This window comes from Myotis yumanensis, unplaced genomic scaffold, assembly GCF_028538775.1.
Source record: "Myotis yumanensis isolate MYYU_CA2020_CCGP unplaced genomic scaffold, mMyoYum1.0.hap1 SCAF_13, whole genome shotgun sequence".
In the NCBI taxonomy this organism is placed as follows: Eukaryota; Metazoa; Chordata; class Mammalia; order Chiroptera; family Vespertilionidae; genus Myotis; species Myotis yumanensis.
In genome coordinates, this window is record NW_027223764.1 from 52,978,122 (window position 1) to 52,995,497 (window position 17,376).

At 42.1% G+C, this 17,376-nt stretch overlaps 1 protein-coding gene across 1 annotated transcript; it reads left to right on the plus strand.

The window, feature by feature from the left end:
- The first annotated feature begins 875 nt into the window (after nucleotides 1–875).
- ZNF25 (zinc finger protein 25) lies at nucleotides 876–15,971 on the plus strand. Its single transcript, XM_070433129.1, has 6 exons — nucleotides 876–1,023; nucleotides 3,163–3,277; nucleotides 8,080–8,206; nucleotides 8,489–8,584; nucleotides 11,080–11,140; nucleotides 12,566–15,971. The coding sequence occupies exons 2-6, from the start codon at nucleotides 3,263–3,265 to the stop codon at nucleotides 13,614–13,616; spliced, it is 1,350 nt and encodes a 449-aa protein (XP_070289230.1). The 5' UTR covers nucleotides 876–1,023; nucleotides 3,163–3,262; the 3' UTR covers nucleotides 13,617–15,971.
- Nucleotides 15,972–17,376: the final 1,405 nt, after the last annotated feature.

The following is a 17,376-nucleotide window of genomic DNA, read 5'->3' on the forward strand; positions in this document are numbered from 1 at the left end:
ATATACACACATACTCAAATGTATGTACATATTTCCTCTATATAAATTGTTTTAAAATTAATATTATTATTAAAAACAATATTTTTGTAACTACTTTGCATGGAAACGCATGTCTACTGCTCACACAAGAGTAAATTGATGTCATAAAGTTACTGACCAGGAAATCAGCATTTAGTCTTTAGTGAAAGGATAGTCAAAATATTTTATATCATTGGGATAAAACTAGTAAAAATCTGATAAAAGTGTGCACCTAATTAAGCGTTTTTCTCCCTCTCTCTTTGTAAGTGGTTTGTGTTGTTTAGCTTATCCAAAAGTTTTCTTTATTACAAGTTTCCTGTATCCTGAGATAAAGCCGCCGCTGCAAGGTATTATTCTCGGAATGCGATGTACTTGGTTTCAAGTTCTTTGTTTAACCGATGAATGTTCACTGTCGGACCCCAGGCAGTTCTAACGGTCACCGCATGGCCACGGGCAGTTCTCACATTGACTGTGGGCAGTGCTAATGGTCACCGCACGGGCAGGGCTTGGATGTCTCACATTGACTGTGGGCAGTGCTAATGGTCACCGCACGGGCAGGGCTTGGATGTCTCACATTGACTGTGGGCAGTGCTAATGGTCACCGCACGGGCAGTGCTAATGGTCACCGCACGGGCAGGGCTTTGATGTCTCACATTGACTGTGGGCAGTGCTAATGGTCACCGCACTGGGCAGGGCTTGGATGTCCCGCCCCCAGCTGCGGGCTGCCGTTCTCAGCAGCTGTCAGCGAGGACAGGAAGGAGGCCCGGCCCCTAGAAACCCATCGCAGCTGCAGACGCTCAGGCGGCTGAAAGCCAGGCCTCCTGACGTCACCTGAAAGGGAGTCGCCGGAGGCTCGGAGGCCGCGGGTCCCGAGTGGGCGCCGGCGTGGGCGGCTCCTGCGCACTCGGACCCTGGGCTCGGCGTCGCCATCTTCCGCGGCGCCCGCGGGGACTCCAGCTCCGGCGCGGCTGTCCGCAGGCATCTGCGCGGCGGAGGCAGCGCCAGGTGCGTCCTGGCCCGTCTGGCGGTCAAGGCCGGGCGGGCGGGCGGGAGGCCTCTGCGCCGGGCGCGCGGGGCGCAGAACCCGAGCCGCCTCCCCACCCCCAGCTGCACGCTGGCCTCCCAGGGGCGCGTTGGGGAGCCGGCGGGCCGGCGCGGAGGCCGGGTGTCCGCTCATCGGGCCCCCGGAGCGGCGGGACGCGGGGAGGCCGGGGTCGCGGGGGAGCGGTGTGCGTGACGGGGTTGCAGAGCCATCGCGGCCCGGGCCGCGGCACCGCGCGGGGGACCGGGCCCCAGCCCAGCGCCCGCGGTCCACGGGCAAGTTCATCCCGGGACGATTCAGATACGCGTCTGTGAAGTGACTGTACCAGCCTTTCGGGCGTTTTCCGTGTTGAAGAGGGTACAATACTTAGAGCGTGGCGACTCGTACAGACGGGCTGCTTTGGTTATCACAGCGTGTGCTGTTCTTTTCATTGTTGGCTCATCTGATCCTCTTAATCCTCATAACCATCTTTTCCATCCGTATCAATCACCTCCATTTCAATAAATCCGAGCGGTAACGGTTCAGAGAGCCATTGTTTACCCGGCGTTGGCCCACGGGCTTTACATTCTCCTTTGTTTTACTCTGTGGCCCCTGCTGTTCCCCGCACTAACATTTGCATTGAGCACAGCAGTTGTCCCAGCACATAATTAGCGGGCGGTGGATTAGGACAAGCTAACTAACCTTACCTCCTAGTGTTCTATTTCCAGCACTTGTGGAGGCTTCCTCAGAATTCTTGTGCCAAAATGTTGTAGCTGCGTTCTCCTACCTGTCCCTATTCTCACAAAACTGGTAAACATGTATGTTGAAACCATAACGGAAGCTCTAACTTTTAAGTTTTATCGGAGAAGCTGCAAATCCTACCCAGTCAGGAGGGGAAGGGAGGCGGGCATTGTTAAAAAAATGAAAACTGCGGTTTCATCCAGGCTCCATGCTATGGAAGTGATGTCATATGCCTGTCATTGGCTGGTGCGTCTGGCTCATGGAGCATCCTCTTGCAGCGGTTCTCAACCTGTGGGTCGCGACCCTGAAAAATACATCCTGCATATCAGATATTTACATTGCGATTCATAACAGTAGCAAAATTACAGTTATGAAGTAGCAACGAAAATAATTTTATGGTTGGGGGTCACCACAACATGAGGAACTGTATTAAAGGGTGGCGGCATTAGGAAGGTTGAGAACCATTGCAAGCACCCGGCCAGCGGGAAGGGGTTCCTGCTGCACATGGGAAAGATCTCAGCATGAGGCGTCTGGTTACCTTTTGCTGCCTAGCAAAGTGCCTCTTTGGGGATGATGGTACCAAATTGTTATTTTAGAAGTTAGATGTGTGTTGTTGTCAACACTTTAGATGGCCATGTCAGAATTTGTTAAGGCCTAATTAAATTTCCTCAGGCCCAGCCCAAGTTTGGAGGGGACAGTGAATTCCATGGTGCTGTCTGGATTTGTGGCACTGGGTCAAGACTTACAGAATCAGAACAGTACATGAAGGGTTGTTCAACATTATCTAATTCTTCTTCATGTTAAAAATAATAGCATTGAAAATAAGACAGTCTCTAGGTTGTTCATAGCAGAGCCTCGCATGGCCCATAAGACCCCAGATCCACTATAATGAAGTCAACACAAGGTTCTTGGAGAAGTGATTTTTGAGAAACTGCAATTTAGGGAGAAGAAACATCTTATTTTTGAGACCTTTTGAAGGCTTTCTAAACTTGTGGGGCTTATAGTAGTAATAGGAAAAATTGTCATGACCTGTAATTTAAACACTTTCCATATCAATAAATATTTATCTTCATCATTTGTAACACCAACACAGGGGTCCATACTTTGGATATATATTACGCACCTTGCTTAGCTAATCTATTATTGGATGTTTATGTTTTCAGTTCTTTTGTGGTGTTTAGTAAATAGACACATAATTTTCAAAACAGTCAATAGGAAAAAAATGTTTAAATTCACTCAAAAATGTCCCAAGCTTATCAAGATTGTTTTCAGAGTCACCAGGGGACAGATGGGTACTCCTTTATCACGGCCCTTCCTATTTCTTCTCATGTTTCCAAAGAATGTTTTCCTTTTACTAAACTGTTGTCTGGAAACTCTGACAGGTGATTCCGGGAGCTGCAAGATCAAGTCTCATGACTTCTGTCTTACAACGTTCCTTGTTCTGGCTGCATAGTCTCTATCCTTTCCCCAAAGCAGCCGAAAATGAGCAAATTCCAGGTGAGTCATTTACTAAGCCCTTACTTTGTTTCACTGTGTGTGTGTTCAATGAGTTTTATGAAATAGGGTCCTTTTATTAAATTTAAAAGGTAAATAGTTAAAAATCACCTTTAGGGAAAATACTGTTTGACTAGCACAGCAGTTTCCAAGACCTTTTCAAGAGATCTGTGAGGTCAGCATGTATTATTAAGATGCAAAACCCAATTTACACTGTTGACATTTGCACCAGTGGTGAAGAGATTGCAACCTGGTTGGCATGAATTAGGGCAGTGACACCAATGCCACTGCATTCCTCTGCAGTGTGCTCCCCTTTACTTAAGGATATCTTTGATGAAATAGTAAAAATCAGTTTTATTAAATTTTGACCTTTGGGTACACATCTTTTTAGCATTCAGTGTGACGAAATAGGAAGTTCACATAAAATACTTCTGCTGCACCTGAACCGTGATGGTTGGTTGTCTTGAGGGAAATAAAGCACCATGGGCTGTTTGGTTTGTGAGCTCATCTGGCCACTTTTCCATGGAATGCTGTTTTTCCTTGGAAGAGCAAATGGCAGGCAGGCTGGCTATTCAGATGGGCATTTAACAAACATTTTCTCAGAAGCGAGTGAAGTGAGCCTGTCACTGAAAATAACTGTCTCTGTGTGTTCCCAAGATTAAAATTTAAGCTTTAAGTGAAAATGAGAATTTTGGAAAACTTGTATCCTTCACTATGAATTTGACAACTTCCATACTTAAATACTTTTCTGATGAGATTGGTGAGGATACTAACAAATGTGATATTATACATTTATATTATATACAACATATAATATAAAAATATATATAAAAGCCTAATACAAATTGTCCCATTAGGCAGGCGCTCAACTGGGAATTTTACTGCTCGCTATGATGGGCACTGACCACCAGGTGGCGCACTAGGAACATGGCGTGCATCGGCCCCGCACACTGCGGTCCCGCCCGGCACTCGCACTCACTGCCAGTGCTGGCCCAGCCCCAATCCTCCAAAGACAGCAACCGGCAGTGGTGGGGGCAGGGCTGCCCCTCCCAGGCACTGAGGGGGCAGGGCGAGGAGACTGCCAGCCAGCCTTGTTCACCCCTCAAGGCTTCTCCACCTCCCCCTGCTCACACCTGCTGCCAGCAGACAAGGGACCAAGGGACCGCGGTGGGAAGGGCCGGGCAGGGGCACAGAGGATAGGCTGAGTCCCGCCCCTGTGCCCACCACAGCCTCGCGGCCCACAGTTCCTTTCAAGGTGCATGAATTTGGGCACTGGTCCCCTACTATCTATATCATAAAAGGCCCGTGGTCAACACGCCGTAACACCATCACGACCAAACGAGCAGCGGCTCTTGCGGCAGGCAGGGCGAGGAGCGAGCTACTAACGGCGGAGAGCTATGAGCGGTGGAGAGCTATGAGTGGCGGAGGGCAGGGCTTGAGCTACTAGCAGCGGAGAGCTAAGAGTGGCAGAGAGCTAGGAGCAGCAGCGGAGGACGGGGCGCGAGCTATGAGCGGCGATGGGCGGGGCGGCCAGCTGAAGCAAGCGGAAGCGAGCCATATGCACGCTGGGCCTCTAGTAATATAATAATGTATCCTATATAATAAAGAGCTAATATGCAAATGGTCATCACGTCCTCATGCTCTCAGGCCCTCGCACCGGGGCTGGGGGACCTGAGGCTGTGCCCCCCACCCTGCGTGGCTTGATAGGGGTGGGGCTGGCCAGGCCTGGGTCTCATGCGATTTCAGGGTGCACGTGGATGGGCATGGACTTGACTCTGGGTCCCATGGTGCGCCCCAGACTCTGACCGGAGGGAGATTTTCATATACGTTTTACTAATTTTCTTTCATCTCTGACACTTCTATTATAAAGAAAGGGCAAATAGCAATATTAAAATATTTCTGCTAGCCCTGGCTGGTTTGGCTTTGTGGATAGAGGGTCGGCCTGTGGACTGAAGGGTCCCAGGTTCGATTCCGGTCAAGGGCACGTGCCTGGGTTGCAGGCTCAATCCCCAGTAGGGGATGTGCAGGAGGCAGCCAATCAATGATTCTCTCTCATCATTGATGTTTCTATCTCTCTCTCTCTCCCTCTCCCTTCCTCCCTGAAATAAAAAAAAATAAAATAAAAAAATGCTTTAAAAAATTAAAATAAATAAATAAATAAAATATTTCCTCTAATTAATTCCCTTTTAATATGCATGAATTTCGTGCACCGGGCCACTAGTATTATATAATGATTATATCAATCAACATTTGATTGGTATTTCTGACTTGAGCTCAGAGGCAAACTCAAGCAGTTTAAGAGGACAGAGGGATGCAGTGAAGTGAGGACCAGGGAGTAAGTTGGTTAGGGAATGCCCACTCTAAAAGGTAATATTTGAGGAATGTTCTGAATTAAATGAGCCAGGGAGCCAAGAAGTAATATGGCAGAAGAGCATTCTAAATAGGAGCAATAGCAAATACAAATACCCCGAGGCCTGTTTCAGAAACAGTATTTAGGACATTGAAGCAGATAATGGGGACATAGAGAGAAGTGACTTAGGGGAAGCAAGGTAAGAGGTAAAATCAAAGAGGTAAAAGGAGCTAGAATATGTAGGATGTTATAAGTTTGTAGAAAACATTGAGTTTTGATTTGATTTTATTTGATTATAAAATCAAAACTGGCATGGCTCAGTGGTTGAGTGTTGACCTATGAAGCAGGAGGTCATGGTTCAATTCCTGGTCAAGGCACCTGCCCCAGGTTGCAGGCTTGATCCCACTGGAGATGTGCAGGAGGCAGCCAATCAATGATTCTTTCTCACCATTGATATTTCTATCTCTCCCACTCATTTCCTCTCTGAACTCAATTAAAATATATTTTTAAAAAATACTACATTTCAGATTCTAAATAAATATTTAGAATATAAATAAAGCAATTATCAGAGGAAGTTGTATAGCCTTAAATAGTTCTATCAATAAAAACCCAAGAATGAAAATAATTAGCATTGTGGCTCTAGCCATTGCCAAACCATATAGACACTATATGAGTTACCCTCCCACTCTCTCCCAGTCGTTATTAATCTCCAACTAATTACAAAGATGCATTATGCTTCTTTCCCCCAGTGCTGCTACTTGAATGTAAATGTTTATTGCTTACATGTGTCTCTAAATTTTCTAACACTCCATCTTTCTGATGTGCCTTTTGCCTCTTCTATTTTAGTTTTATTCTAAACTACTAATCTCATATAACTCTAGTGGTTACATCTCTCTCTTCAGTGGTTCCCCATTATCTGTATTTGCATCTACAAAGCAAAAGAGTGAACATTCCAAAAATGTATAAGACAGTCCACATAGTGTGAAATAGCAGAATATTGATTCATATTTTTTAATTGCACATGCTTTAATTTTTTATTTTTTAGATATGTTTTTATTTATTTCAGAGGGGAAGGGAGAGGGAGAGAGAGTTAGGAACATCAGTGATGAGAGAGAATCATTGATCAGCTGCCCCTTGCACAACCCAAACTGGGGATGGAGCCCACAATCTGGGCATATGCCCTTGACCGGAATCAAACCCAGGACTCTTCAGTCCACAGGCCAAGGCTCTATCCACTGAGCCAAATCCAGTAGGGCAATACTTTTCTTTCATATAAATACAAAAAAGAAAATTATTCAACTTTAGTAAACAACTAATAGATGTAAGTATATGATGTATAAGACATTAAGTGGGTATGCAAAATAGTCAAATTCAGAATTACTCCATGTTTTGTAAAGTGACTTGACTATCACATAACTAATTTTGGTCCTACACTATGTTCTCATATTATACTTTCTTATTTTTAGTTTCCTAAATTTGCCATTTTTGATGCATCTGGGCCTTTGCCAGTTCTGTTTTTTTAATTCCTGAAGTTTGCATAGTCAGTTGGACCACCTAATAAAATCTAACTTAATAATACAAAATACAAAACAACTATCCCTATTTGTGACCATCTAACTCTTGTATACTCTTCTGTCATAGCACCTGCTGTGCATATTGCATGTTAAGAATTTACATCTTGCCCTAGCCAGTTGGCTCAGAGGATAGAGCATTGGCCTGCGTACCAAAGGGTCCTGGGTTCGATTCTGGTCAAGGGCACGTACCTTGGTTGCAGGCTCTTCCCTGGTCCGGGCCCTGGTCAGGGCTCATCCAGGAAGCAACCTATCGATGTGTCTCTCTCTCACATCAATGTTTCTCTCAGTCTTTCCCTCTCTCTTCCACTCTCTCTGAATATCAATGGAAAAGTGTCCTTGGGTAAGGTTTTTTTTTAAAAAAAGAAGAATTTGCCGAACCGGTTTGGCTCAGTGGATAGAGCGTCGGTCTGTGGACTGGAGGGTCCCGGGTTCGATTCCGGTCAAGGGCATGTACCTGGGTTGCGGGCACATCCCCGGTAGGAGATGTGCAGGAGGCAGCTGGTCGGTGTTTCTCTCTCATCGATGTTTCTGGCTCTCTATCCCTCTCCCTTCCTCTCTGTAAAAAATCAATAAAATATATTAAAAAAAAAAAAAAAGAATTTACATCTTTGCCTTCCTGCCAAAATGTAAGCTCCTTGATAACAGAAATAGTTATTTTCATTCATCATTGTATCCCCAGCAGAGATCCAGGCTTCCAATGATATCTCAGTAAATATATATTGAACAAATACTTTGTGTGTAAAGCAGGGTACAGAGTAGCAGTATATCTTAACTTTCCAGGGTAAATTCTACAGTTAGCACATTAAGAGCTAGTTTACATGTCTTTTCAATGCTACTCTATTCTGAGAACTGCATAATAGAACTGAAATATGTTGTTACAGGGATCAGTAACGTTCAAGGATGTCATTGTGGAATTCACCAAGGAGGAGTGGCAATTACTGGACGAAGCTCAGAGGGCCCTGTACAAGGAAGTGATGCGCGAGAACTACCGCCACCTCGTCTCAGTGGGTGAGAAAAACTCCCCCCTCAGTGACTTCTAGTAGTTCGCATTTTCCTTCCCAGTTGTGCAACATGTAAGGTACCTTTAGGTTTGAATAATACTAATTTTTTTCATGAATCCATTTTGGGTACCAGAAAAAATATTTGTGTCTCCATCCTCCCAATTGAAAAAAATCTAAACTTACCAAGCCTAGGAGGACCTTCATTGTTCTGCTCCGAAAACTACTTTCAGTTCTTCAGAGTCCCTAAATTCCAAGCAAGTTCTGTTTTCTTTATCTTTTCCATTAATAGGTTATTTTGTGAATAAGTCAAATGCAGTTTTGAAGTTGAAGCAAGGAAAGGAGCCATGGATATTAGAAGTAGAGTTTCCACGTCAGAACTACACTGGTGAGTGAGAAGTCAGAGCCCTGGTGATTAGTTGTGAGGTTGTTGGTGCCTTTTGCCTTTTGAAATATTTTTCAGGAATAGTTTTTAAGTGCCCTAGATGTCTCAAAATGAATGAGGATGCTTGATCAGCATATGTAAGCAACATAAATCACACCTCCAGTTTTCATTCTATCCACTGAAATTCCCCCCTTCGTTCAACATTTTTATACGTTTATCTATCTTTCCTATACACTAACCTTTTTTTTCTAGAATTCAATTACTTCCGCCATTGAAGTATGCAGCTATAATCAATCCTAAAGTGTGTATGACTCTGGCTTATACATTTTTTTCAAATGCCGTTTCCCTCCTTTTATTAACACAAATGCCTTCGTTAGTTTCTGCACCAATTTTAACTTCCTATTCTCTCTTTAAACTCTGAAACTAGATTATAAATCACTATGCCTTTCATCAGTTTTATTATTTCAAAGATGATACTTCCATGTAGATGGTGTTTGTCTTTTACACAAAGTACTGATTATGCTTCCTAAAATAACACTAAGATAAAAAAATAAAACAAACAAATAATCTCACTTTCTTCCTTAAATATTTTTCATGTATTTTCTGACTTGTGCATTCATGTGCAGAAGCCATGCCTGGCAGATGTTAGTTTGTTCACTAGGTATTTTTTGAAAGATTCAGTTTCAGTAAACAAAAGACACACTCTATCGTCTGCCCTGTGTAGTAACTTCTGCCAGGGCTTAACTTTTCTAGACCAAAGCCTTGTTTTTTAGGCTGTAAACGCCTAAAATTGATGTTTCCAGCACCTTTATTTTATTTATATTTTGGTACCATATTTTACCATCCTATAGGATAGATCCACTGATCTAAATTCCTTCTTTATCAGTGTTAAAAGCTAATTTTTAATTTAAATCCTCATAGTAGTTGTATAATGCTGCAAAGTTATATTGCTACTAGTCTATCATGGTAAACTTACACTGACTCATGATTACAAAACACAGTTAAATTAATATTCTGTCAGGAACTAGTCTAGCCTACTACATCTTGTTTTTCCTTGTGACTCTCCGAACACATGCTAATCATTACTTCATTTACTCTCTGAAGTATCTTTCATAAATAGAATCTTATTTCATGTGTATCCAAGTTAACCTTGCAGAGTCCCTATCAAATAACTTTTATGTTTCCCCTACAAATGCCATGAACTTCAAACCATAAGCCTCTGCTCATAATCTTTGACTGTCTGTTAAGCATTTAAACATGAATAAATATGAAGATCAGTAAGTGTTCTAGAATGATGTTGAACAATTAATCTAAAGACAATGCAGTAAATTGGAGCATAGATGTGAGAGCTAAGATATGAAAGTAGAATAAGACCGTTGTTGAGTCATAGGTAACATTGCTTTGGAGATGCAGTGTTTGGTGGTCAGGGTTGAACACCTCTGGTGCTATAACTGGGAATTGATTCTGCTATATGGATGGCGTATGCTCTGCTTTTAAAAAACTCTTTCCTTTTGGACATATACCTTCCTGGGTCCTCTGTTCTAGTGAAAATTAAGTCTAAGCTATAGGACTGTTCCTCTGGACATGAGGAGATTAATGTTCTGAAGAAGTCACTTTAGTGTTGACATCTAGATTGCTGTGTATGGGTAAAGAGGAAATAAAGTAGAAGTTTATAGTCTGCTAACTACTAGGAATCCTAACACAATTGACTAGGTGTGAGCAGATAATAACCTATGTACTTTAGCTCCTTCATCCAATTTAATCTTTGCCCTGATATTTCCAGTGAACATAGTTGTGTACTGATTTTTAGCACCCTACTGTTACTTGTCCTTAATGGGCTCCCAGCATTCTCAATGAATCTCACATTCCTGCTAAGCAATACTTTAGTTTTTGTTCTCTCTCCCTGTTCTTTTTTTTTCGGGCCGAGAGGAGCCTGCAACTGAGATACGTGCCCTTGACCGGAATCAAACCGGGGACCCTTTGATCTGCAGGCTGACACTCTATCCACTGAGCCAAACAGGCTAGGGCAGTGGTCGGCAAACTGCGGCTCGCGAGCCACATGCAGATCTTTGGCCCCTTGAGTGTGGCTCTTCCACAAAATACCAACTTCTGCTCATGGGCCACGAAGTTTCAATCGCACTGTACATGCGCACCCGCATGTGGTATTTTGTGGAAGAGCCACACTCAAGGGGCCAAAGAGCTGCATGTGGCTCACAAGCCGCAGTTTGCCGACCACTGGGCTAGGGCATCCTCCAAGTTTTTAAGGTCATTATTTGTAAAGTGTCAGTGGTACTTGGGTTTATAACCAATTCCTCCCCTTTCTGCTATAGCAGTTTTTAGTGTTTATTATTTTTTATAAACCAATGAAATAGAGGAAGTTTGCATTTGAGAGTTCCTTCATTTGAAGAGATTGACTTGAAGTCTAAGAATCAACCCAACCCTATGACCATACTATTGTTTAAGATGTATATGGTATTAAATATTGAATTTTTTTGTAGATCTATGGAAGATTCATGAATCAGAAGAAAGACACCAGGAAAGCCAAGCTGAAAAGTCAAGGCAAGTTCAAGAATTCAGTTTTAAAATTAGAAGTTTTGTAAGAAAGGGTGTTGACGAGGGTATTGGAAGTGGGAGAGTACTAGTTAATACTACATGTGAGAAAACTAACATTGGAGCAAATTGCAAAGAATAAAATGCAAATGGGAAAGCCCTTTTTCATAATGGAGGCCTTATTCAAGATCAGGGGGCTCAATTATTGAAGCAGTCTTCTGATTCTTCAGAGTTACACAACCAGGGAGGCTTTATGATACAAAGTAGAGTTAAGTAGAGAGAGCCTATGAATGAATATAGTGCAAGTGAAGGTTCTCCTACCGAACAGTAAACCACAGTGTATGTCAGAGAGCATTCACGGTGGAGAAACCCTACGAATCTAATTAATATGGGAAATTCATAGAAATTGGTTCTTATGTTGGTGGCGAGAATGGCATCAGGTGTTAGACTGGTGAAGTCAGACCAGACCTTGGTTCAGCAACCTCAGTACTTGAGTTCTGGCTAAGAAAGAATTCAGATCCAAGACTCACACTGTAAGAGAAAGTGTATCTAGAAAGTCACAGAGGTAGAAGTGAGCTGAGGAATAAATGGGCTCAGGAAACAAGTTAAACACGTTACAGGAGCAAAACAAGGGCCCTTGGAACTTAGGAGAGAGAAAGGTAAAAGTAATGCACCTGGTGGGAAGAAGAGGACGAGGGGAAAGGCTCAGATGTGCTCCCAAGAGGGGGAGCCAACCTAAATCTTGAGGTTATTTATCTGGAGGTCTCAGGGGAGGATCCCAATAGAACATTCATCAGCTTTCCAGGTGTGTCCTTTGAGGCTCATGGTCTCTACTGATTGGTTGGCACCAAGGCAGAGGCTCATTAGTCATTGCAGGTCCTGAGGTCAGCCATGGCATCATTTGTCTGGTTTTGTTTCTTTTGTGAATCTCAGGCTAAAACACAACTGAGGCCTAGATGTTATCCCTACGGATTGATGCCTAAGGGAGTGATCATGCAAGGGCCCACATGGGAGTTGCATGAGGCCGCTCTTTGGCCCCTTGTTCCTCCTCTAAGGGGGTCTATCCCAAGACTAGCAACATGCTAAAGAGGAAAGGTCAGGGGAGGGTCCAAATCACATGAAAAGTGATATGAAAGGTCTGGAGAACGTCTGGACCGTACAACCAGAAATGGAAGGTCAAGAGGTTTAAATCACATGAGCAGGAAGTGATATGCTATGGAAGGAAAGGTTACACTGTGGGTGAGGTACTTCTTTTCCCAGTTTTTCACATTGCTGGGAACCTGAGGCTTTCTGCCCTCATGACCTTCTGTCCCTGGCCCATTGTCCTTGCTCTGTTCATGGCTATCTAACTGCCTACCACACAGCTGTAAAATACACACAGCAGTCAAATAAAAAAGCCTTATACATTAATGAATTTGAAATGTTTTTCTCTAGGACTGGAGAACCCACCAATCAGAAGACTCATACCAAAGAAAAAACCTATACATGCAATGAATGTGGGAAGTCCTTCTACCAGAAGTCTATCCTTACAGTACATCAGAATACTCATTCGAAGGACAAACCCAGTGAAGGTGGGAAATCTGTCCCTGGCAATGGAGACCTCACAAGACATCAGAAGACTCACACTAGAGAGAAAGCTTATGAATGTCAAGAATGTAAGAAAACTTTCTACCACCTGTCATCTCTCAGTAGACATTTGAGAACTCATGCAGGGGAGAAACCCTACGAATGTGATCAGTGTGGGAAGTCCTTCTACCAGAAGCCACACCTCACGGAACATAAGAAAACACACACAGGAGAGAAACCCTACGAATGTACTGAATGTGGGAAGTTCTTCTATGTTAAGGCATACCTAATGGTACATCAGAAAACACACACGGGGGAGAAACCATATGAGTGTAAGGAATGCGGGAAATACTTTTCCCAGAAATCACACCTCACAGTACATCAAAGAACACACACGGGGGAAAAGCCTTATAAATGTAAGGAATGTGGGAAATTCTTCTCTAGAAACTCACACCTCAAAACTCATCAGAGAACTCACACTGGGGAGAAACCCTATAAATGTACTGAATGTGGGAAATGCTTCTACCAGAAGTCAGCCCTCACAGTACATCAGCGAACTCACACAGGAGAGAAACCCTTTGAGTGTAATAAATGTGGAAAACACTTTTACTATAAATCTGACCTTACTAAACATCAAAGAAAACACACAGGGGAGAAGCCCTACAAATGTCATGAATGTGGTAAATCTTTCTCTGTGAATTCAGTCCTGCGGTTACATCAAAGAACTCACACTGGAGAGAAACCTTATGAATGTAAGGAATGTGGGAAATTATTCTCTCAGAAGTCACATTTTATCATACACCAGAGAAAACACACAGGGGAGAAACCTTATGAATGTCAAGATTGTAAGAAATCTTTTATCCAGAAGTCAGAACTCACTGCACATCAAAAGACACACAGAGCGAGAAAGAGCAAATAAATAGTATGAATTGGGAACTTCTGTCTGAATGCACCATTCAGAATAATGAGATAATTTACACAAGACAAAAATCTTAGGAATACCATCAATATGGGGAACTTTAGCGACAATCCTTCACAGAGAGGAAATACAGAGAGAAATTCTATGAGTGAAATTTTTACCATATCTCAGACTTGACTAAATATCAGACAACATAGATGGCAGAAACACTGCAAATCATGAAACATGAGAAAACCTTTGAGAAGTCAGACTTCATTGTACAACATAGGAATCACACAGGAGAGAAGTCCTGTAAGTAAAATGAATGTCAGGAAATTTTCTGGCAGGGCAGCCATCACCAGACATCCAAAAGCTCACGTGAGAGGCTCTGTCAGTATCCTGATCATTCAGAAGTCTTTTTACCCCAGTTAGACTCAGAACACAGAGGGGCTGACTGCAAAGATGGGAACAGATACAGAAACTTCCATCAGAAGTGATGTTTCAGCAAATGTCAGATTATTGATACTGGGATAGAACCTTTAAATATATGAAAGCTTTTAAAAGAAAATTCAAAGAGAATCTATTCTGAGAGAAATAGTGATACCAGAAGTCATGTTACAGAGATTTGACTATAAGGTGTGTGTTTTTGTTGTTTTTTTAAAGAAAACTACAACTGTCTAGATATATTAAGGTTTTGAAAAGTACAAATAAATTGAATAATCAGGCAACATCATTAAACACATGGAGAGTCCTGTAGTATGTAGGGCTTATGTGTGTATGTGAGTGGACTATAAAACACAGCCTGTGGTGTGTGATGTGCGTGTGGAACCCATACTTGTACATGGGGAAATATGTCACTTTAGTTCAGTAGTTTTTATGTACATAAAGATATTTTACATTATGTTTCAGCAGTGACTCCTGTCAATGTGCATTTAAGTATATTTTTGAATTATAATGTATCTTTTTCTGTTTTCTGTCATTTTTAAATGAATATGTATGTTGTTACTAACTAATCCTTCAGAAAGAAGTTAAAAATGTTTTTGTAAAATTTTCAACTGTCAGCTACATTTTACATTAGGGACACATTTATAGGAAAAGCCTGAGTTTATTTTTTCAAACAGCTAATAATCCTCTACCCAGTAAACAAATAATGCTATGTAAGCAAATGTTGTCTATCTTACTGTTGATGTTTTAGCTGGGTGCACAGCTATCTGTTTTGTATTATGTAGGGGCCCTAAATGTTCTGTGCTGCCTGTTTATTTCTGGTAGAAGCGACATGGCATAGGCTCCAATTCCAGCATGGGGCAGGCCACACAACCTCTCGATGCCTCAGTTTACTTTTGTAGGAGAAATGATAATATGTTAGGATTGCTTTGGGAATAAATTAGTTATTTTAATGCACTTTGAATAGTTTCTGAGATGGAAAAATAGCTATATGTTAGATATTACCATCATTGTAATGTGTCTCTTTTGAATTAACTGCAGAAAAAGTTTGGCTGCCAACATCCATCCCAGACTTTATTGCTGTAGTGCCATCTGGTTGGTCTGTACATTTTCCCAGAAGTGCCCTAGAGCTGGCCCACGCCCATTTTTGCAGCTGGCAAATTAAGGATGGCTTTACATTTCTAAATAGCTGAAAAAATAATGTTTTGTGATGTGAAATTTACGAGATACTCAAATTTCAGCATATCTCTAATGAAGTTTTTATACAAAACCATTCATTTCTGCTTTACTTTCCTGTTCCAAGAGCAGAGCTGAGTAGTCCCAGCAGAGACCCAATGGCCCATAGGGCGTAAGATAGTTCCTAAGTGGCACTTTACAATGTTACCTTGTTCTGCTCCTTAGAGCTAAAAGCACTACAACCAATGTAAAGGCACTTTTATATTTGGTATGTGTTTCAGAAATGGTGCATACAGCAATTTGTGGTGGGGTAGTTTTGTGCTATATACTTATTTTGCGTAGTATATTTACATGCAAAAAGACTAAACATTAGAATTTTTTTCAAATAAATGTATTTTACTTGATGATTTTTCATAACATCAAGAAATTTCCTGATGGAATGTAGCAGTGAATATACAAAATAAACAGTGTCTAAATAAAGTTGAATTGTTAATGGATCCCTATCCACATTATTAATTTTCTAAGTCAATGGCAAGTTTTCCCTATATCATTTTATAGTTTTTCACTATCTCATGATAAAATACCATCTTTATGTCATACTTAACTAAGGTAACCTAATAACACAAAAAAGTCACAATACCCAACTGCACCAACTACATTACTAGTAATTTACTTTACTAGTACTATATTACTAATAAAACTAATTTATTGCCCATACTTCATATAATTTTAAATGCTACTCCAATCTAAATCCTGCCACCTTACTTCCCCTTTTTAGTGATGGCTTTCAGTGAGGTTCAACTTTTTAAGCATGCTTCATTCTGATTTGTCTGTTAAACACTAATGATCACCTAGTGTGATGATATTTAGCAATTGCTTGTATCTTAAGAATAAAGTATATAAATCTTCTGATATTCCATGGTAAAATACTGTTACCCAAATTGTACTCAGCTCTGATGAGCATTCCATCTTGGTAGAGTTTTAAGAGGAACCTTAATGCCTTTAGAATTGCTCTTTATTTCAACCTGCTGTGAGAGCAAATACATTTCTAACTTCCTCAGGCTTCTCAATCAACAAATAAAAATTAAGCAGTACTGCCCTAGCCAGTTTGGCTCAGTGGATAGAGCATTGGCCCATGGACTGAAGGGTCCTGGGTTCAATTCTGGTCAAGGGCACATGCCAGGGTTGCGGGCTCGATTCCCAGTGTGGGGCATACTTGATACGCAGGTCTGATTGGGCCTCCCGTGGAGGCAACCAATCGATGTGTCTCTTTCATCTTGATGTTTCTCTCTGTCTTTTCCCCTCCCTTACACTCTCTCTAAAAATCAATGGAAAATAGCCTCAAGTGAGGATAAACAACAAATAAAATTTAATTAGTACTTTCCAAGGACAATCCAATAACTAGAAAATCTATTAAGAATAAAGTCTGGCTGGCCCTAGCTGCTTTGGCTCAGTGAATAGAGCATTGGCCCAAGGACTGAAGGGTCAAGGGTTCAATTCCTGTCAAGGTCAGGCACCTCGGTTGCAGGCTCCATGCCTGGTCCATCCCACCTCCACCCCTCACCCCCAGTTGGGACTGGTGCGGGAGGCAACCAATCTCTTTCACATCGATGTTTCTCTCTGTTTCTCCCTCTCCCTGTCACGCTCTCTAAAAATCAATGGAAAAATATCCTTGAATGAGGATTAACAACAAAAAAAGAATAAAGCCTGGCCCAGCCAGTGTGGCTCAGTGGTTGAGTGTAGACCTATGAACCAGGAGGTTATGATTCAATTCTCTGTCAGGGCACATGCCAGGACAGTGCCATCCCGCCTGCCCTGCCAGGGCACAACCCCGGGTTGGGGTCTAGATCCCCAATAGGGGGTGTACAGGAGGCAGCCAATCAATGATTCTCATCATTGATGTTTCTCTCTCTCTCCCTTCCTCTCTGAAATCAATAAAAATGTATTAGCAGAGAGCCCAACAGCGTATTATGATTTGCTTGCCTTGCTTCTTTAATAAACTTGCATGCTTTAATTTTTTAATAAATTGGCTTTATCTCAATGCATGTTATTTGGGCAACTTAGCCAGGAAGCTGCAGTTTCACACTCCCCAGGAATCCAACAAAGAGGAGATGGATGCATACCCAGTAAGACTGGAGAAACTTGGAAGACGCTGTCAGTC